This window comes from Drosophila rhopaloa, unplaced genomic scaffold, assembly GCF_018152115.1.
Source record: "Drosophila rhopaloa isolate 14029-0021.01 unplaced genomic scaffold, ASM1815211v1 contig_115, whole genome shotgun sequence".
Lineage (NCBI taxonomy): Eukaryota > Metazoa > Arthropoda > Insecta > Diptera > Drosophilidae > Drosophila > Drosophila rhopaloa.
The window spans coordinates 2,798,597-2,819,193 of record NW_025334990.1 but is presented as its reverse complement, the minus strand read 5'-3'; the positions used below and the strand labels follow the sequence as shown (position 1 = coordinate 2,819,193).

Sequence of the window (20,597 nt, the reverse complement as noted above, 5' to 3'; positions counted from 1 at the left end):
ACATAATATAAGTTGTTCTAAGGAAATTAATATTTATATTATTGAGTAATTGTTTTAATTCAAAAGAAAGTTCTTAATAAACCATTGCTTTAATACCCTACCCTTAGAAAAAAAAGAAACCCAACATAATATTATATTTAAAAATATTTATTTTTGAGTATAAAATACCTAAGTTATCACATGGCCACAGTTATTAAAATTAACTTGAATTTAAATATTATTTATTATATTATTTTCTATGTCGTCCGATCTCGTTTTCGCAACAGAAACTAAAATAAATTATTTTATTTAAATTTTTAAAATAATTTATCATTACAGTTCATAAATTTTATATGATTTTAATTTTTCTTTAATTAAACACATAAAGATTAGTTTTCCGTCGATATGTTATTGACATCATGCAAAGAAAATGTTATTAAGACAATAGCAAATTTATTTACAAGAGAACTAAATTGATAGATATATTGGTGGTAAAATACAAAATGAATTGCATACTTTCAAGTATGCCAAGTGCTAAGCACTAATTGAATTAAATATTTGTGGAAATTGAACTTAAAAATTGGTCTGCAGTAATGGAAATGTTACTATTTGCAGACAACCTTTTTTAAGAGCTAAACCTTTCTTCCATCTCCGGTCTTACCACACTTTCTGAAAATCTTTCCGCTGAACTTTACCAAAGGCAAACAATATTCAATGAAATGGACACTAATTGGCTGCAAGGGCAACAGCATAATAGGGCCAAATCAACTGAAAGAGTCGGCGATTGCCGGAAAAGCCCCAAACAAACAGCAACAATAACCGATGACAAAACCGAAAGAGAGGAGGGAAAAGCGGAAAATGCAGGTATGCTCGCTGTAATCGCCGCCAAACTGATTATGTGATGAAATTTTGCGTGACCCGTGGGCACAATGAGCAAAAAAAAAGAGTAGAAGAGCGGAAAATAAGAGTACAAGAAAAATAAGGGTAAAATGGCGAAAAGTAGAAACCAACACGTGAAAATTATATCACAGAAAATTGTCTTCGGGCCAATTTCAGAGGGTAAAGGAGTGCGAATGGAAAAGTACATATAAAGTGGGGGAAAATCACGTAATCAACAGCGTAACCAAGCGAAAGATTCTAAAGTGTGACTTCAGAGGGTCAATAACTTGGCTAAAAACAGAACGAGCGAAACGCCTGTCACTCTTTTTTTTTTTTCAAAGTCTGGAAAATGAGCGAGAATTTTTTGTGATTCCGCGGCAGCTGCAATTGCCAGCTGCTTGCAAGATTGTTTGCAATTCCCTGTAATCGTGCGATGAATTCCCAAAAAGCTGAAGGAGACCCTGAGTCGCCAGCCAAAGCTCGAATTAAAGAAATACCGAGTGTGGGAAATGTGGGGAAAACGAGGGAAACGCGGAAAACCGGGGCAGCACACGAGTCATGTGCCATTCGACAAGTTGTCGCCTTGTTCGCAAGCACCTAATGTTTATTGGGTTAGGGCTCTCAAATTACCAAAACATTTTTCAACGCCCATTTCTGCAGGGGTCATTCAACGCCCCGTCTTTGTGGCAGTATGTCTCACAAGCCCCCCATTTCCCCCTAGAACTCCCCAACACTTTTCGCTTAGCTTTTCAAACTCGAGTTGAGTCAGACAATATGTTTTTGGTTTTTTTTTCGTGTCCATGTTCTGTCTATATGGCGATTTTTTATGCTCTTTATTGGTCACTTGACGCATACGTAGATGGATGATCACCTGTTCTTTTAAATGGGTTAATCGTATGACATTCAAGCACGCTTACACTTGAAAAATATTACTTTTTGCTTTTTCATGACTATTAAATTAACGACTTATTTATAGTAGCTGGAAATATGCAACGTAGCAATTAAAATCGAAAGATTACATACCAAGTATGTATGTATATTTTTTATTTAATCGGAAACTCTTATTATTTATTAATTGTCTAGTTTTGGTGTTAAGTTACTTTCATCCGCGAGAAGTGTAATCTTTTGTCATTATTTTTTAAAGACTTATGTATCTTTTACAGACACATTTTGTATTAAAATGTTGATAAGCTTAATTTAACTCCCTATTACCTAAATCAGTGCTCTTAGACTAAAAAAGTTCTTATTTTTCAAATTTTTATGTAAATGAAGAACATATACAAAGATATTCCATTAGTTTCATTTACTCCCAATCTTACATTTCTGTATAATATCACTGGACAATGAGGCCATGACCAAGTTTTGATTGATATCCTGACTCACCTCAAGCATAAACTTTGAACAATAATGTCTTTTTAATTATGATGATGAGTCGCATCTCCTGAGTTCTTTAAATTTTAGAGACATTTTTCTTCAATGAGTTATAAATAATATTGAATTTCAATTTTTAATTTCTGAGTTATCGTGACTTTGTAGCCTAGGTCTGGGAAAACTGTGACATAGCGCATTCATTGATTTGATATCGGGACCCACCTGAATGCCATTGTAGTGCAAGCTCCTCTTGCGGCGCAACTCAATGCTGACGGATTTGGGGGCTGGGGAGGGGGAGGGGGTGGCATCGATTAGCAGCCACAAGGTGGTCAAAACAATTAAAGCCAAACGACGGTGCCGATTAGATCCAATTGCTGAGACAGTCATAACGATGCGTTGATGATGACGGCCGAGGCGCTGTTTTTCTGGGACTTTTGGCTTTTAGCTCGCTATTGTAATGCTTCGAGTACACTAATCGCTCTTTGTTGGTGCAACAACCATGCGACGAATGTTGCATAAATTGCAAATATATTATTCCTCTGCCTGCGGGCCGATTTCGGTACTTTGCGTCATAATTTGTGGCTCGGAGTTACATTTTCGAGCTGCGAAAATCGAGGGTGGAAAACTCAGAGCCCGATTTCTCGAGAGAAAAGTGAAGGCACGAGCGTGTGTGCGGCTCCAACTTTTACGGCGGTTAATTTAACTGTTTATGCACTAATTAATTGCCCAGGCATTGCATTACGAGTCATTTGTTGTGGGCCACTTTTCGCACTCTATCTTATTTGCTTTTCACTTCTACTTTACCACTTTAGTTTGTTGCCTAAGTTCTTCCTTATTGATCGCCCCTCCACTCGAGATAACCCGAAATGGTGCTTAAACACTATTTTATTGACGACCGTTCTGGATTGCCAATATATAAAGCCAGTCTTTTGTTTTCGCATTTAAACGCACTTATTTTTATTTAAACGCCAGCGCACAATTAAGCAGCCAGCAACAAACACACACGGCACCCATATAGATCATCGTCTCTGGAGCATAACGATCTTCTGGTTTATGTCCATAGCCGAAATGAATTTTATTTTTTAACGCTCGCAGAGTCAGGCAAATCGGTAAATCACTTCAAAAATTGAGCGTTTTTGGGGGTATTTATAATAATTTAGTGGAGGTCAATGCGCGTCGTATCGAACGAAGGACTTTTTTCGGGAGGGGGCGAAAGAGACGGCTGCAGAGAGGCTGAAAGAGACGGAGAGAGCGAGGCGAAGCAACCACTCGCGACGGCGGCACTTTTGCGAATGAAATGTGAAAATCACGGAAAACTTGAACACACGATCGGCGGTTGGCGCTCCGTTCTCGTTCGGCTTTTCGTTTTCGGCTGGAGTTCGCAAAGCAAACTCAAAACTTAGCACAAACAGACTCATAAATATATGCTAATGAGCCAGAGCGCCGGAAGAAGAGAAGAAGAATGCTCCAACCGTTAAGACAGAGCAAAGGGCCAAACAAAAAAAAAGAGTTTGCGAATAAAAAAAACAGAAGCAAAAATGTGAGGCGATTGTTTTGTGGTCAAGTGCTTGAAAATGATGGAGCAGACGAAAACTTGACACTGATCATCAGCAAAAAAGGCTGCGGAGAAGCAAGAATTATGCTGCATTTCCGCCGAGCAGTTTCGATGTTCTGCGGCCTGTGGCAGCAGGAAATCTTAAATCAGCGAATGCAAATCAGGGAGGCGCAAAAACAAACCGAACACAGCCAATTGAAGTGATCAACTTTTAATTGATGCAATCAATGGCTGTTGCAATGCTCAAAGTGACGAGTGGTAGTCAAAGCAAAGACTTAATTTAAATGGAAAAACAATACAAATCTAAAACCTTAAGAATACAGAATGATGATCAACATTTTTTCACATTTCATGGGCCTCTATTTAAAACGTATTTGAAAAACAAACGTTTATCAAAAAAAGTTAAAGATTTTAAATTTGAATTTGAATGTGATGGGCATCATTGCTTAGATTTTATGTTATCGATAGGCCATTATTCAAGTGTGGTATTTATTAAACTAAGAAGTTTAGATGTGGACACACTGTATAAACCGGTATTTTTGTTTTTTATTTTTTACATACATATTTTATTTACCTAAGTTTTTACATCTTGAAAGTAAGTATTAATTTAAATATAACGAGATTAATACCACTGAAAGGTAGCTTTTTATTACAAAATATATAAATTATAATAACAACGAAATTCCAATTTCTCGTCCTAACATTAATTTGCACTGATTTTCAATTCAGCAAATACTTTTGCAATCAACTTAAATCTAAACCAGTAACAACAATTTAATAGACCGTAAAAAAGGAAATATATTAACAATACCATAATAGAAGCAGTATATACCACCACGAATAATTTTTGGTTATCGATCGCATGCACTCTGTTATTTTTAAAATATTGCGCTACGGTCACATTAGGTCAATCTAGCTTCGCATTTTCAAATTCAAACTGCAGCTTGGCTTCTCTTCGCGCAGAGCTCGACTAGGTTTTCGGAGAATTTACATAAATCTCAGCAACATTCGACTTACAAATTGTATATTACCTTTATCGATTCAAGTATTCGGACAAAAAATTATATTTCTAAACTAAAACGCGCGTTCAGTTCAATAGAAACGCGATCAAAAAACACAGAAAACGATCAAATAGTCAAGCGTCTGCTCTTTAAGTGTTACTTGTGTCTGTATTAATACAAATATATAATCAAAATGGTGGGCACGACACTGAAAATGCGCGGCGACGAGGTGAGTTTTCCTGAAATTATAATATTAACCAGAATCGGTAGCAAAGATCATAGAGAAATTCTGAAAGTAGCGGGTTCATCGCGACGCCATTGCAGCGTGGGCAAGTATAGTGATGAGAAGGGGAGAGAAAAAAGAGAGTGCAATGAGAGCGTTTAAAAGAGGGGGTGAAAAAGTGCCGTTTGTCCTATACCTTTATTGTCGTTGCTGTAATTCCTTGAGTCACGTTTTGGCGCAATTTTCTAGTTTCGGTACTTGTACCGATAACTATTACGCTCCACTCCTTGTTTTTGTATAAATCAAAAAGGAGATTAAACGATGATAAACCTTGCGGTTCTTTTCAGAAAATGGCCGTCTTGAAAAAACTGCATTTCATGATTGTTAAAGATGAATTATAATACTGATGAACAAAAATAAAATTTATTGCGGTTGTGTGGTAATTTAACTTATAAAATAAAAGCCTGTTTCCATAAAAAAACTAAAACACAAATTCATAAAAATAATTTTATAATTATTTTTACATTTCTACTTTTCAGGATTTGTTAAAAATTCTATAGGCACATTTTCTCATTTACAAAGTACTTTCAGAATAAATTGTGATAGGGTTTTAAAATTAAGTTTGTTTTATTTAATTTGCTACTTTTAGTGTGAAATCTTAATACTTCATTTATTTATCTGATTCCTGAATTTTTTCAGAACTCTTCGGAGAATTTCAAGCAAGTGCAACTGAAGAAATTGACGGTGCCTTCGCAGGAGGCAACAACAAAACGCGCTGCTTTGGGAGATTTGCAAAATCGCGGCTTAAGTCGCCCCATTGCTGCGAAAGATGCGGCACAGAAAGAGTGAGTACAACTACTTTTCGATGCCCCACTTTCTGCATCATAGTTGTATTATTTGTCATAGCTCCAAGGATCTCAAGCTAACAGATGCCCTGCGCAATGCCAAGGCTCGAGTGGATACCCACTGGAAGAAACAGGTACTGGGAACGACCACCAATGGCAATACCGCCGTACCGCCCAAGGCCAACGAAGGGGGCGTGTCGGCCTTTTTGCGCTCGAATTCGGTGCGCAATCGCATTCCGACCAAGACGACTGTGGAACCCACTAAGCGTAAGTAAATCATACAAACCTAAAAATACTGCATTATATAAACTTATCTTTTGTTGGTATCTAAAAAAGAATGCAATTTTTGATTATTTTTGTATTACTATGAGTGACATTTATTTAAAACCTCTTATACTTTAAAACAATAAATGTTATTAATACTAACCAAGAACCTTTGTCGTAACAATTTGTGGCGATACTGGACCGCTTTCCATTTTCTTTACTTTACTTTTTAAAGTACCCATTTTAAATAATTATTTAAATCATACTCAATATTTTTAAAGTAACAGCAAAGTCAAATTCCAACGAGAATGTTACCGAGCCCGCCTTGAAACGCGAGGACAGCAATCTGTCCAAGAAATCACTGACCAAGTTGAGAGCTGCACTGGCCAAACCCGTGATGGGGGTTTCTGGGATTCGTCGGGAACCACTGGCTGTGGCTCGTAAAGAGGCAGAGACCAAGAAGGAAGTGCAAGATGTCAAGAAGGAAATCCCGGAAGCCAAGAAGGAAGTGACCAGGATGCCCCTTATTAAAGCCAGCAGCAACATCGCTTTAACAACCTCCACGATGCCAACCACCATGTCCCTTTCCAGCAAGCGCTTGGCTGGAATCGAGGACATTGATGCCAATGACAAGGAGAACCTGGTACTGGTCTCCGAATATGTAAATGACATCTACGACTACTTGTACCAGGTGGAACTGCAACAACCAATTCACAAGGATCACCTGGCCGGGCAGAAGGAGGTGTCCCACAAGATGCGATCCGTCCTGATCGATTGGATCAACGAGGTCCACCTGCAGTTTCATCTGGCTGCAGAAACTTTCCAACTGGCGGTTGCCATTATCGATCGTTATCTACAAGTGGTTAAGGATACCAAGCGAACCTATTTGCAATTGGTGGGGGTTACTGCTCTCTTTATAGCTACCAAGTACGAGGAGCTTTTTCCGCCAGCCATCGGGGATTTTGTTTTCATCACGGATGATACATACACTGCCAGGCAGATCCGTCAAATGGAGCTGCAAATCTTCAAAGCCATCGACTGCAATCTCTCGCGTCCGCTGCCGATTCACTTCTTGCGGCGTTACTCGAAGGCTGCCGGCGCAGAGGATGAGCACCATGCCATGTCCAAATACTTCATTGAGCTAGCTTCCGTGGATTACGATATGGCCACCTACAGGCCTTCAGAGGTGGGTTCTGACAAATTATTAAGACAGGCACAGGGAAACGATATTGTCGGAAGAATACTATACCAAAATATTAAATAAGTTAATATTTTGTTAAGGGAGCTTGAAGACCTTTACACAACCATTTAAGCAACTAAATCGACCATCCTAAATTTGTACGAACCTTTTATTCCTACTGATATTCATATATTAAAGCTTAAAAAAACCAACTAAATTGTAATTTTCCCTTGCAGATTGCAGCAGCGTCGCTGTTTCTTTCGCTGCACTTGCTTAATGGCAACTACCGGGCTGGCACAGGATTCAACGACCGCCACTGGACCCCCACATTGACCTTCTACTCGCGGTATTCGGCCGCCCACTTGCGACCCATTACACGGCTGATTGCGAAGCTGGCCCGCGATGCTCCCCAGGCCAAGCTGAAGGCCGTCTACAACAAGTACCAGGGCAGCAAATTCCAGAAGATTGCGCTGCGAACGGAGCTGAGCGGGGCCCTGATGGACTCCATTGTGGGCCAGAGCCTAAGGAAGTAGTTGGGCGGAAAGCAGGACAATGAATTACATAGTTTAGTTTAATTTGTTTTCATTTTTTAAATTTGTAGCGTATTCAATATTTTGTTCGTTTTGTGTTCGTTGCAAAATGCGTATAAACCCGTATATGTATATCTTACCCGTCATCATTATCATGATCATCATAAGCAATCCACACGTGCTGGAGTCCCTTAAGCCGTTTTCGCCCGCTTCCAAGAGCTGGTTCCGGCACCTTTGCCTCTGAAGCACAAGTTGCCCGCGAGCCGGCTGTTGGGAGTGAGTTGACTGGAGTAAACTGGAGCCCGCATGCTCCTCCCGCTGGGTCATCTTCTCAGTGGGGAACGAGCGGCGGAGCGGTGGACACCGAGAGAGAGTGGGCAACGAGTTCATTTGCTGGCCGAACACATCGGCGTTGTCTCTCCAAGAACTATATTTAATCAGCACTTGTATTTAGTTTTTAGAATCGATGGGAAATTGTTCGTTCTGTGCATTAAGAATAAGTCAAAAAAACTTGTGCAAAAATAATCCCATACCTCCCAAAAATTAAATGAGACTTAGACTATTTGTAATTTATATTATGTATTTCACACATTCATACAAAAAAGCCCCCTAAACTAGTTTTATTGTTTACTTACAAATAAGCAAATATAAGAAGCGTTTTATACAACCTTGATGTTTCTGAAAGTGTCTCTGAACAATAAAGTTTTGTGTAATTTTATGTTATCTGAGTTTTTATCATTTCGAGATTGGACTTAAATCGTTTTGACATCATTAACGGATTTTAAACAAATTCTTGGGAAACTAAATTGCTAGTTTATAAGATTTATCAATTTAAAATAGTTTCTGGAACAAAGAGCTTTTTCTTTTAAGATTCTTTATTGATTTTTGATGTATTTATATTAATTAGTTTACTATTTTGTTTTTGACAGCTGATGAGTGTGAGAAATATTCCACACCCCGAAAAAATCGGGGACGAGGCAGTCAGAAATGTATATAAAGACCTTTTGCCAAGGACAGAGTTCCTTTTGTCCTGCATTCTTATCAATCCTGAATACACAAAAAAATACACGATTATACCTGAGGGAAGGTCACCTTCCCGATCGCAGGTCAGTTACTTCTCCACGTCTCTCCCTCTTTCCCATTTTCACGCTCCTCTTTTGGGTTTTGTGTTCCCTGTTCCATAGAACATGGGCAACAGTAATTGCCGAGCACATTGCTCGCACATGGCTGGGTGTGTGTGTGTGTCGCTGTATGATTTTCGTGTGTGAGGGTGACTGTCTCACTTTCCTCTTGTACAGTGCTAACTAGATACAAAGTATAATAAAAACCAAGAGATTTTATGATTGGGAATTTCTTATTTATTGTGGTTAATCATTTCCAATGTAGTTTTGTTGAACAGCAACACCAAAAAATCAAATCCCTCAATTTTTCATTCTTTGATTCATTTGGAACTTACCAAATATGTATCTTTATTTTTAAGTAAGCATAACACAATAACAAGTATATGCAAAACCTATTTATAATTTATAGTTTTTTCCCGTTTAAGTAAAAAGTCAATATAAAAATGGCCCTACGATTTCAAAAGGCTATTTTATCTTAATCGATCGACTATATCGAAATATTTCCATTAATGTTAATTATGACTTCAGCAAGATCATAAACAATAATGGAGAGCTAAGTATAAATTGATTAACATTTTATATTTATTTATAATTTATACTTCATACTATAGAATGTTTGGTTTTTAGAGCGTCCACTGTATTTGGCCTGCTGAGTTTGCTGTGCGCCTGTTCGAAATTTAAGTTTGACGGTTTTATGGCTCTCATTAATTTTGGTTTACGGTCAAACAAATGTAATAAAAAGAAAGTAATTTTTCTTTCCGCCCCCTTGCTCCACTCTTTTGGCATATTTTATGTTGGTTGCCAGAGGCAATGGGCGTCATAAAAACTTCAGGCCGTATAAATCGGGTTTACAGTTTTTGGGTCTTTGGCCGCTGTTTTTTTTGGGACTTCTTGCTTTCGTTTCTGTCTTGCTGTTAACGAAATATGCACAGCACGAACCACTCCGAACCACCGAGTCCTTTATTTAATGCTGCTCCTTGGAGTGCAGACAGTCGTTCAGGTAGCTCAGCGAGGGGTGGCTAATTCGCACAGGGGTCAGGGGGTTACGCTTACCCAAAAGGACGAGGTGAGAGGACATCTGCACGTTGGCTGGCGGATCAGCTGAGCGCAAGGACCAGGATTAGTTCGGGAAACCCCTGTTTCGAACGGCATCTTTATTAAGACCAAGATTACCTAAGTTCTTAATTACTGACTACCAAAATATTCGGGAAATGTTCCTAAGAAAAATAACGAAAACCGCAGGGAGAATTGACCAATAAAGTATTATAAAGGTCCTTCAAATGACATAATCCACCAATCATATCGAGAAAGGCAGATTATGTAGCAAGACAGTTATGCAGTTGAGAATCCTTAAGATTCATTCACTATAAAATTAATTCCCATTTAATTAAAGAACCAGAGCGAAATGAAATACTCTTAAAACTCGACTCGAATATTCCTCTTTTGGTGGTATAGTAACAATAACAGGCAACAATACAATTACTTGTTGATCCGACACTATAGGAAGTTTAAAAAAGAATGTCTAGGTAACGTTTTTTTAAATACAAATTATTGCCGAACATCAATACTTAAATTTTAAATTAAAATTGAGATAGGTATTAACAAAGTTAATTTATCACCAAAAAGTATTTTAATATATTGCCCAGCAAAAGATAAACACCTGGGTCGTGTAGAGTATAATTTAGTATCGTTTTTAATTCATCATCGTTTCACAATCATCCTCAGACAGTATTTCGACTATTCTCGATTACAATATTTCAAATATTGATTACACTTTAAAGGTAGAAGAACAACGGGGGATTATCTATCGTTTAGGAGGTTGGACGAGCCGCACGGATATTTCGCTGAAATTCGAAACTGCATCTGGCTAGGGAACACTATCCAGTCCGCATCCTGCGCCTGCTCTCTCTCTCCCAAGATTTTGCGGCATGACGGTGCAGGACAACGGAACAGAAGCATTCCCGGCGGGATACGTAGGAAAACATGAATGTGTAAAGGAGTTTTCTCTTGTGTTTTTTTTAGTTATTATTTCTGTTTATCTTAAGCTTTAGGTTGTTATTTTTTTCTTGTTGTTGACGCGCAAAGATGGCAGCATTATTCGAACCATCTACGATGTTAATTGCACGTGGCTGCTCTTCTTTTCTTCGCTCTGCTGATGCTTAACCCTGGAAGGTGGACAAGAACTTGGAAACAACATCCTTCAGCTTGGCATCGGACGCCTCAGAGATACCACCCTCCTTGGCGATGGTGTCGAGCAGAGCCTGCTCGGAGGTCTTGATGTGCTGCAAGAACTCCTTCTCGAACTTGGTGATCTTAGCGGGATCCATCTTATCCAGATGACCGCGCACACCGCAGTAGATGACAGCAACCTGGAAAATGGAGTAAAGTATTAAAATTTTGTCGCTAATTAGGGATTAGGTAAATGTCCGATATCCGGTAACTTATTATTTGGAGAATTATTATATTTGGTCGGGAAATCGAGTGAATTATTAGAATCTGGTTGCTGAACAGGGATTTCGTAAATATCGATATCCGTTGTCCATTTTTTAAGTGAACTGTTAGACGGTATCCGTTATTTTGTTAAATATATTTTTAAATGAGTCATTTGGATATCCGACATTTACCCGAACTCTCTCTAGATACGCACCTGATCCTCAATGGCCATGGGCACGTACTGACCCTGCTTGAGCAGCTCAGTAAGGCGCACACCACGGTTCAGCAGCTGCTGGGTGGCGGCATCCAGATCGGAACCGAACTGGGCGAAAGCGGCGACCTCACGGTACTGGGCCAACTCCAGCTTCATGGAACCGGCCACCTGCTTCATGGCCTTGGTCTGGGCAGCAGAACCCACACGGGACACGGACAGACCGACGTTAATGGCAGGGCGGATACCCTTGTAGAACAACTCGGTCTCCAAGAAGATCTGTCCATCGGTAATCGAGATGACGTTGGTTGGAATGTAGGCGGACACATCTCCAGCCTGGGTCTCGATCACGGGCAGGGCAGTCAGGGAGCCACCTCCCATGGCAGGGGACATCTTGGCGGCACGCTCCAGCAGACGCGAATGCAGGTAGAACACATCGCCGGGGTAGGCCTCACGACCTGGGGGACGACGCAGCAGCAGGGACATCTGACGGTAGGCCACAGCCTGCTTGGACAAATCATCGTAGATGATCAGGGCGTGCTTGCCCTTGTCGCGGAAGTACTCTCCCATGGCGCAGCCGGAGTAGGGAGCCAGGTACTGCAGGGGAGCAGCATCGGAGGCGGTGGCCGACACAATCACGGTGTAGCCCATGGCGCCGGAGTCGGTCAGACGCTTCACGATCTGGGCGACGGTGGAACGCTTCTGGCCAATGGCGACGTAGATGCAGAACAGCTTCTTAGATTCGTCCTGGGCCTCGTTGAAGCGCTTCTGGTTGATGATGGTATCAATGGCCAGAGCAGTCTTACTGCAAATTAAATAAAAAATTGTTTGGTTAGCTATGGTTGAAAAATGTACTTAACTTAAAATATTTGATTTTAATAATCAATTTCCATCGATACACTTAAAGAATTAAATTTTTTTTAGTATCACTAGTTTTTTGTTCTCATTTAATTAAAGTTTTAAGATTATAAAAAAGCGTTCCTTTGCACCAACATAACCCAAAAACAAACAGCAAATATTTAAACCTTTGGCCTCCAGTTGCAATTCAAATGTGGAAATAAGTTAAAAGCCTGTGTATTAATGCGATTTGTTAATTGTTGTTTTCTTTAACTACAATTATCTTATCATATATCTCACGATTTTTACTAGGATTCCAATAATGCATGATGATGCCTTGTAAAATCAATTGTTTTTAATTTTAATCAAATGATTTCAATGTTTTAATTCTTTTTAGGTCTTTATAATACCTATTACCTAATTTGAAGTTAGGTTGACCTTTAAAAGGCTACGTTAAATGATTATATTTGACACCTGAATTGACAACTTATTTTGATGGCTACATTTTTGCTTCAGCTATGAAGAGCCCCGGAAGGACACCTCTGCCCTCACTTAATAATTCTTATTAGTCTTACCCAGTCTGACGATCGCCAATGATCAGCTCACGCTGACCACGGCCGATGGGCACCAGAGAGTCGACGGCCTTAATGCCGGTCTGCATGGGCTCCCTCACGGATACACGGGGGATGATGCCGGGGGCCTTGATGCCCACACGGAAACGGTCCTTGGTGTTGATGGCACCCTTGCCGTCGATGGCATTGCCGAGAGCATCCACGACGCGACCCAGCAGCTCATCACCGACGGGCACATCCACGATGGCACCGGTACGCTTGACGATATCGCCCTGCTTGATCAGCTTGTCGTTACCGAAGACCACCACACCGACGTTGTCGGGCTCCAAGTTGAGGGCCATGCCCTTCAGGCCAGAGGAGAACTCCACCATCTCGTCGGCCTGGATGTTGTTCAGACCGTACACACGGGCGATACCATCACCAATGCTCAGCACACGGCCGGTCTCCTCCAGATCAGCCTTGGGGGCGACGCCAAGGATGCGCTCCTCCAGGATGTTGGAGATCTCGGCGCTGCGCTGCGAGCTGGCCACATGGAATTTGCGGGCAGCGAGACTGGCGGCGGGATAGGCGGCTTTGCAGGCGGCCTGTTGAAAAAAAGATTATCTATTATTATGCGAGATTATGTAAGGTGGTGTAGGTGAGCCCGTCACATTGGATAATCGCAGGGTAGCAACATCCTAAGCCTCTCTCCGGAAATTCTTGGATCTCAAACCATAATATACTCTTTTTAAAGGGTATCTGGCTGTCGGTTCTCAAACACTTTGCCTCTATCCACCTTCACCACTTGCCTGACAGCCGCACCTAACCTCAAACTTTTCTTCCACCGCATCTCCCACAACATCATAATTATGTAATCTGACCACAAAAACAAAAACTATTCAGAACTTTTCACTCACTATTATTTGCTTAATAACCAATAACATACATTTTCTTCGCCGATTCTTAGCCCGCACTGATTATGTAACCCTGACAACCCACAAATTTCTGCTACCGCTTTGTAATTTACCGCATTGCGTAACACTAAATTCTCTGCTAAAAGGCAAGAAAATCCAATTTGAATACTTCCTATGGGTCCGGGAAATCATGATTTGTTTGTTTGTGAAAACTTTGAAGCACAAGAAGCACCAATTTTTGCAAATACCCCATCGATTCGGTTATGTATGACATTTTTTTTGTTAACTTTTTTCGGGCGTATTTTTGGTCAGAATTTGTGGTTAATACCTGTGTGGCAGCCTTGGGCAGGTTACGGGCGACCGAGGACGCCAGGCGGGCGGAAATCATCGACATTTTGTATGCTTTTTAACTTTTCGCCGCAGAAGTAATTGTACAATTCCTACACCAACTCCTCTCCACACTCGTAGTACTTTTCACAAGATGGTTGCTGTGCCGACGTTCGGTGTGGCAGTGCTGGTAAAGGCTCGAAGGTCGGTCATATGCGCATTGCGCAGTGCGGCCACTCTGGCACAGGTTTTGAAACTGTTTACGGTCACCCTTAGTGATGGTAATTTATAGAAAGAACAGAACACATTACAAATAAAAACTGAAAATATGTATTTACGAGTCTTTCCAAACAATGGAAAGCATATTAAACTAAGACACTTTCCAAAATATGGTCTTTCTTAAAACGGATTATGTATTTATTGATTTTAATACGGTAATGGCATAACAACTGGCCAATGGTTGGGTCTGCGCTTACCAAGTAAATAAGAGCTAATATCACTCAAATGGAATTTGTATAATTTTTTATGTTGAACTAAAAAATATTATATTTAAGTACGGTTTGTGGTCACCCTTAGCGATGACACTATAAGTATCGGATAAATTATGTTTTGTCGCTCCAATTATTTTAGACAACAAGGGTACTCCCTCAAACTGCTGAGTTGTTGAACATTTCAAAAAAGAGTTGTGATTTAAACTTGTTTCTTATTTATTAATAAGTAATATTTCTTAATAAGATAATCGACAATTTTCTAAACCTATATTTTTAAGCGTTTTACCAGTTTTTTTTATATATATTACAAATACAATATCCCTCCAATGTATGTAGTAAGTTTTAATAAGAATTTTCTGGTTTTGATTTTGTTTTATCTATTACTTTATTCTTCTTAATATAACTATTCATAACTCGATAACCTATAACAATAAGTGATGACATTGAGGTTAAAATGGTTGGCATTAAATTAATATAATTCACTGTCGCGAATAAAAATCTACTGGACCAACGTGTAACGAAGTAGAAATTAAAATGTACTAATCATGGGGGACCTAGATATGTATGTATTTCGAAAGGTTAGTGCTATATCACATTTATATTGTAATTTATCAGAAAGCTGTGAAATTACTTATAATTTTGCCTAAAAGTATGATTCTTTGAATACTGTGGTTTATGGACTATTGAAGAAACCCGTTGTATTTTTCACAGCTTACTTTTGGACACCTTTATATAGGTTGTTTCAAACCTCTGGAAATTTCAGAGAAATTTTTTTTCGGAACACTTTCAAAATATGGCACCTCTGACTGGCCGAGTTATTAAAACGGTCTGTTCATTTTGGAGACTTTCGAGTATTTCATTGTTGCGCCGCCTCGCTCTCTCGCTGGCTTTTACTGGCATGATGGCGTGGAGAGTGAGTTAGTGTTTTGGAGTGGGTGAGTGGGCGACGGGGGCTGGAAAGCGCCTGCACGAGCTTGCACGACGAGAGCGGAAAAAGAGAGCGGCGAGAAAGTCTACACTTCAAAGAAGAAGAGGAAGCACAGGAAGCTGTGCGCGCGAGCAAAGGAAAGCAAAAAGGACCTTTTTTTAAATAAAGCGTGAAAGCATCCAGCCGCTCGCTCACGCAGCTTCACTTTGTCGCTTCAGTCTGAGCTTGTGCGGTCCTGTGAACACAACGCGTCGGTACAACGGTTGAAAACGGTATAACGGTACAGCGGGAGAAAGCTGGGCGCTAGGTGCCAAATGTAGGAGAAAATTGCATGTGCCATTAATGTGAATTGTGCGAAAAACTCGGGCGACTTTCATCTCCGGCAAGCCAGCTGCTATTTGCGGGGCCAGAAAAAAGAAACGAATTTCTGGCCACGTGTTATCCTCCAGTTCGTTGTGATTTTCCTAAATCAACGTCTATTATGCAAATTAACACAAAAACAAAGACTAGGGACAAAAGCATCCAATCTCCAAAAAACCAATAAAAAATAAAACTTTGAAACTGGAAGAACTCCTTGGCGATTCTTCCTGGTTTTTTTTTGTCGTTATTGGTTGCTGCCCCTGCTGCTGCACACAGACAATGAGAGAAATTTGTCATTACACACACTTACGCACGGAGAGCGTAGAACAAAGGCAAAAAGATAAATAAGCGAAGAAGAAGAAGAAGGGAGTGCGAGTGAATGTGGGAGCAGGATAGTCATCCGTCTCACTCACGCACTTGACTGAGCATTAGTTTTTTTGCAAAGATGGAGATTTTGAAGGCCTGGTCCCGTTATCCTTGCCGGCAGCCGCATATAGTCGGCATCAACATGCTCCCCATCCAGATGTAAAATCCGCATTCGCAATTTTTGACAGCTGTCAGCGTGTATGTGCGTGTGTGCTGGCACAGTTATTTCCACTTGGCGGCAAGGTCAGCGCGACATGCAAATTGAAAAGCGCCGCACGGGCAAAACAAAGGCCAAAGGATGCCCAGCAACAACAACAACGACATCTACGGTAGCAACAACAACAAGAACCACATCAACTAACAAAAATGTTTGAGAAATATGTCGCCACATATGTGCGCGCGTGTGAGCAAGTGAAATTAAAATTCCCGCATGCCTAATGAATTCGCCCGCTCGTTCGCCGTCCCTTTCCCACAACAGTTATGCGTGTGTGTGCCAGTGTGTGTGCGTGTGTGTCGCTGACTTCGGAATGACAAAAAAACAACAAGTATAGCAGCTACAACTAAAACAATGGCTTGCTAAGCTGTCTGATTGTGTGAAAAAAAGAAGGAGAGCCAAAGAGATAGAGAGAGCGAAAGAGAGAGGGCGAAAGAGAGGTGGAGAACGAACGAAAGCAAAAGTGAAACTTGCAACGAAGGTGAGTGAAAAGTTTATGAGGCCCCAAAAAGTATGCTAAAAATATCAACTTAACTATATATTTGTAATCTCAATACTCAAACATTCTACTTGCTTGTCATTTTATAAAAATAAAGTGAAATTCTAACCATAATATTTTTTTTTAGAAACTAAAATTTCGTATTTTACTCTGGTATATTACATTGACTTGTATATGGTTAATTATTTAGTTATGTCAGTTGCAGCAGCTTAAATAAAACATTTATAAAAATTAAAAAAATTTGTATTTTACTGTGTTATTATAAAATTGCGAAATTCGGCCAATTATATAACTTGAGAAATAGTCCAGTTCACATAATTGCGGTAGTTCGTCTTCCTACCTTCTATCTGACATCAACTGCTTTCCCATTCATCAAAACCAAAAGATGCAAGTGCAAACCCACAAACAACACATACACATTTATGCAAATTAAGCCAAATCAAATTGCAATTGCGGCTGCAACACAAACTCACACACAAAACTTTTATAATCTAATGGAAAATGGTGTAGCATACGAACATATCTAAAAGATGAGTTGCTTTTTACACTATTTGGATGATATCTAACCCATGACGTTTTAAAGCTAATCGAAATCTTGTTGACAAAATAAAACAAAATTGCAGATAGAGATAAAAAACCATCCGCAGACATTCCTTCAAACTAAATTTTTTGAATATGTATCTTGAATTTTAAGGAACTTAACGAAAAATTGAGTATAGCCAAAAAATTCATATTTTATATAAGAATACGCAAAAAAAGTCCCAAAACCATGCTAATTTATACATTTTAGTTTAATTCACTTTCGAATCGCTCGACCAAATTTGAAGTGTTACACAGTTGATGTGCGCTGATGTTGATATTTTTACTTGTCCAAGACATAAACTTTGTCGATTACAAGTTATGGTCTTATGGTTTTCAAACTCACTGAATATACAATATATAGAAATAAAGTCATTACCATCTGGGGTCGAGGGTCTCCCCAAAAAGGAAAACCAATTAAAATTATTTGTGGCGTCAAAGGCAAATGGCAAAGAATGCGGCGAGGCGAAATGGAAACGAAGCGAAATGGAAACGAAACGAACAGAACAGAAATGAAATGAAATGGCGAGATGTGAATGGGCCCTCAGCTTCCTCGTAAATAATGCGGGCATTAGAAAGGACTCAACTCCTGCCACCCACTCGTCACCCACCGCCCCGCCCCCCATTTTGTGAGCCAACTTCTTGTTGGTCCATTGCAGCGGGGCATAAAAATGTTAATTTATGTTCGCTGCGCCTCACAGTTTGCATACCTTTTTTTTGAATACTTCTGGTTCTGGTGCTCATTTTCGTTTTGGGGAACATTTTCGTTGAACACATAAAAAAGATTCTGTGCTCATCGTTTTTTTTGTTGTTTTTTATTTTTTGTTTGCTGTTCTCGGCAGATAAACTGTTTTTGTGTTGTTGCCACTGCTGCTTTGAATGAAACGTGACTGTGTCCCGAAATATGCGAAACAGTTTCCGAGCCCCCAGTTTTTCGCATTTCCCCTTAGCCGAGTCGAGTTCCAGAGCTATAGAGACGGATTTTAGATGCAGCACAATTAACAAGCTGGCATTAATGTGGAAAAAAGGATTCCGCCGATTTCATGCGATTCTCGGGGGCAAGATTGCAAGGCATGCGTGCGTGAACATTTAATTAAAGCAACTTATTAAGTATGTAAATTTCCGCAAATGATTAATTTGCATATTTATGAGACTAAAATGAGCAGGATAGGGTGTGTCAGACAACTAAAACAACAGCAACAGAAGACGTCGGCAACTGTCAATAATAATCAGGCGGGAACGTGAAGGGGATGCTGAGATGGAATAATGGGTCGGACAGAGGGATGGCAAAACAACGACGGCTGTAATAACAATTTGAAATTGAAATTATAAATTTAACATGACAGCAAACGATGCGCGCAAGTTTTATGGCTTTTAACTGCAGCTTAAGGAGTTTACTTACGCCGGCTAATTATGCGTAAGACGAAACGCGACAAACGTCAAGAAAACAGGGATGTGAGGCGGTATTCTCTTGGGAGGTTGTTTGGTAACGTTGGCAAAGCTCAGACAGCAGCTGCTCGAGTTATAAGGAACGTACCTCACGCTACATTTAATAAATACTGTGCTCATTAAAAAGAACCAAAAGTAAATTCAAACCTTGAGTTGAAAAAAACTCCACAATTATGGCGCACAAAAGAAACATGAACTAAACTAATTTTAAATTGATTTCTGACCATTTTAGTTTAAACGTGTGAAAAACTTTTCAAAATGTATCAATCATTTTGCGGGACAGTTTCGGTCTTCACACCCAAAAGTCCATTGCCCGTGCAACCTCTTTTGTGGCCACTAATTAATCATAGAGCAATGGCGACGCACTTGCGCTACCCTCCTCGTCGTATTCCAATTAAGTGCATTTCTTCGTTTCCACCTGCGTCTGTGTACGTGTACACAAAGAAAAAATTCCATGCAAAAGTCATAAATAATCTAAGAATTTCCCAATTATTAAAAAAATCAATGTTAATACAAATATCAACAATGGTCAATTAATAATTAAATGGTTTTGATAACCAAATTTAGCAAATCTTAATATTTTGCTATTTCAATTGAATCCTTACAGTGCAGAAGTGTGCTGCGACGTGCTCCAATTAGCGTGGATGGCCATGTTGGAGCCTGCCCGCCATCTTCATCTCTTCCATCAGCCACTGAAAAGCCGGTTCTCAACGCCCTGGCCCTTTCACCCGATTTCTCCATGTCCGGGCCAAAAATTGCGGACCCGTGAAATACACACACGTACACTTACTCACCTGAAAGCGTGGCCGCTTTTTGTGTCAATCAATGGCAATAACGAAAAACAGCAACAACTGTTTCATTTTGATGCTCCTGTTGGCCACTAATTCTTATTGGACGTCACACTTGACAGCATTTCACATTTTGCCAGCAGCTTTTCCTCCATTTTCGCACTTTAAGCCTCTTACGCAACCTTTCGCTATGTCAGTGTGTGTGTGTGTGTGGGGCCGCCTAATTAAAATTCTCCCAACCTCACTTTCCGGTTCCTCCCCGAACGTCCTCGTCATCATTCTGCAATTCTGTAGAAGTCAACAATTTTTAATTTGCCAAACAAACTGTATATAATTAATTAAAGTTTAACGTGGGCGTCACAAATGAAAAAGTAGCCTTATAAGTGCCCAAGCCCCTCGCCACCCCGCTATCCCTCCTCCACATCTTTTAGCAATGTTCCCGTTTTGTTGTTACCCGCTTCTGCATTCTCATTTTGTTTTAATATGCAAAGTCAACAACATTCTGTGTCAGCCAAAGGGCAAAATCAACACAACTATACTGTATATACGGAAAGCCAGAGAGAGATGGAGGATGGACGAACCAGTTGACTGCCCAGTTGCCGCATTAGCCAAAGGAGACGAAACGAGACTCGTGAGGACGGATGTCAACTGGCCAACTGACCAGTCTAATGGACCAGATGCGTCGGTGTGCGCACTCAGAGA

The 20,597-nt window shown here is 40.1% G+C and overlaps 3 protein-coding genes across 6 annotated transcripts in view; 2 read left to right on the top strand and 1 right to left on the bottom strand.

Annotated features, from left to right (window-relative positions):
• Positions 1-4,691: 4,691 nt before the first annotated feature.
• On the top strand, positions 4,692-8,545 carry LOC108042673 (G2/mitotic-specific cyclin-B). Its single transcript, XM_017121066.2, has 5 exons — positions 4,692-5,014; positions 5,708-5,853; positions 5,915-6,120; positions 6,399-7,303; positions 7,534-8,545. Exons 1-5 carry the CDS (start codon positions 4,979-4,981, stop codon positions 7,828-7,830), a joined length of 1,590 nt encoding a protein of 529 aa, XP_016976555.1. The 5' UTR covers positions 4,692-4,978; the 3' UTR covers positions 7,831-8,545.
• Positions 8,546-10,618: 2,073 nt separating this feature from the next.
• LOC108042672 (ATP synthase subunit alpha, mitochondrial) lies at positions 10,619-14,402 on the bottom strand. The gene is made up of 4 exons (XM_017121065.2): positions 14,223-14,402; positions 13,005-13,585; positions 11,596-12,397; positions 10,619-11,317 (listed from the first exon to the last, which is right to left on the bottom strand). The coding sequence occupies exons 1-4, from the start codon at positions 14,286-14,288 to the stop codon at positions 11,108-11,110; spliced, it is 1,659 nt and encodes a 552-aa protein (XP_016976554.1). The 5' UTR covers positions 14,289-14,402; the 3' UTR covers positions 10,619-11,107.
• A 1,398-nt stretch (positions 14,403-15,800) lies between these two features.
• The window catches only part of LOC108044467 (cyclic nucleotide-gated cation channel beta-1), a 69,859-nt gene continuing 65,062 nt past the window's right edge, over positions 15,801-20,597 (top strand). For 3 of the 4 annotated variants that reach the window (XM_044457449.1, XM_044457444.1, XM_044457453.1), the window contains exon 1: positions 15,801-17,061. The gene's annotated coding sequence lies outside the window, so the exon portion shown is untranslated. The remainder of the gene's footprint in view (positions 17,062-20,597) is intronic. The other variant, XM_044457457.1, reaches the window with a different exon arrangement.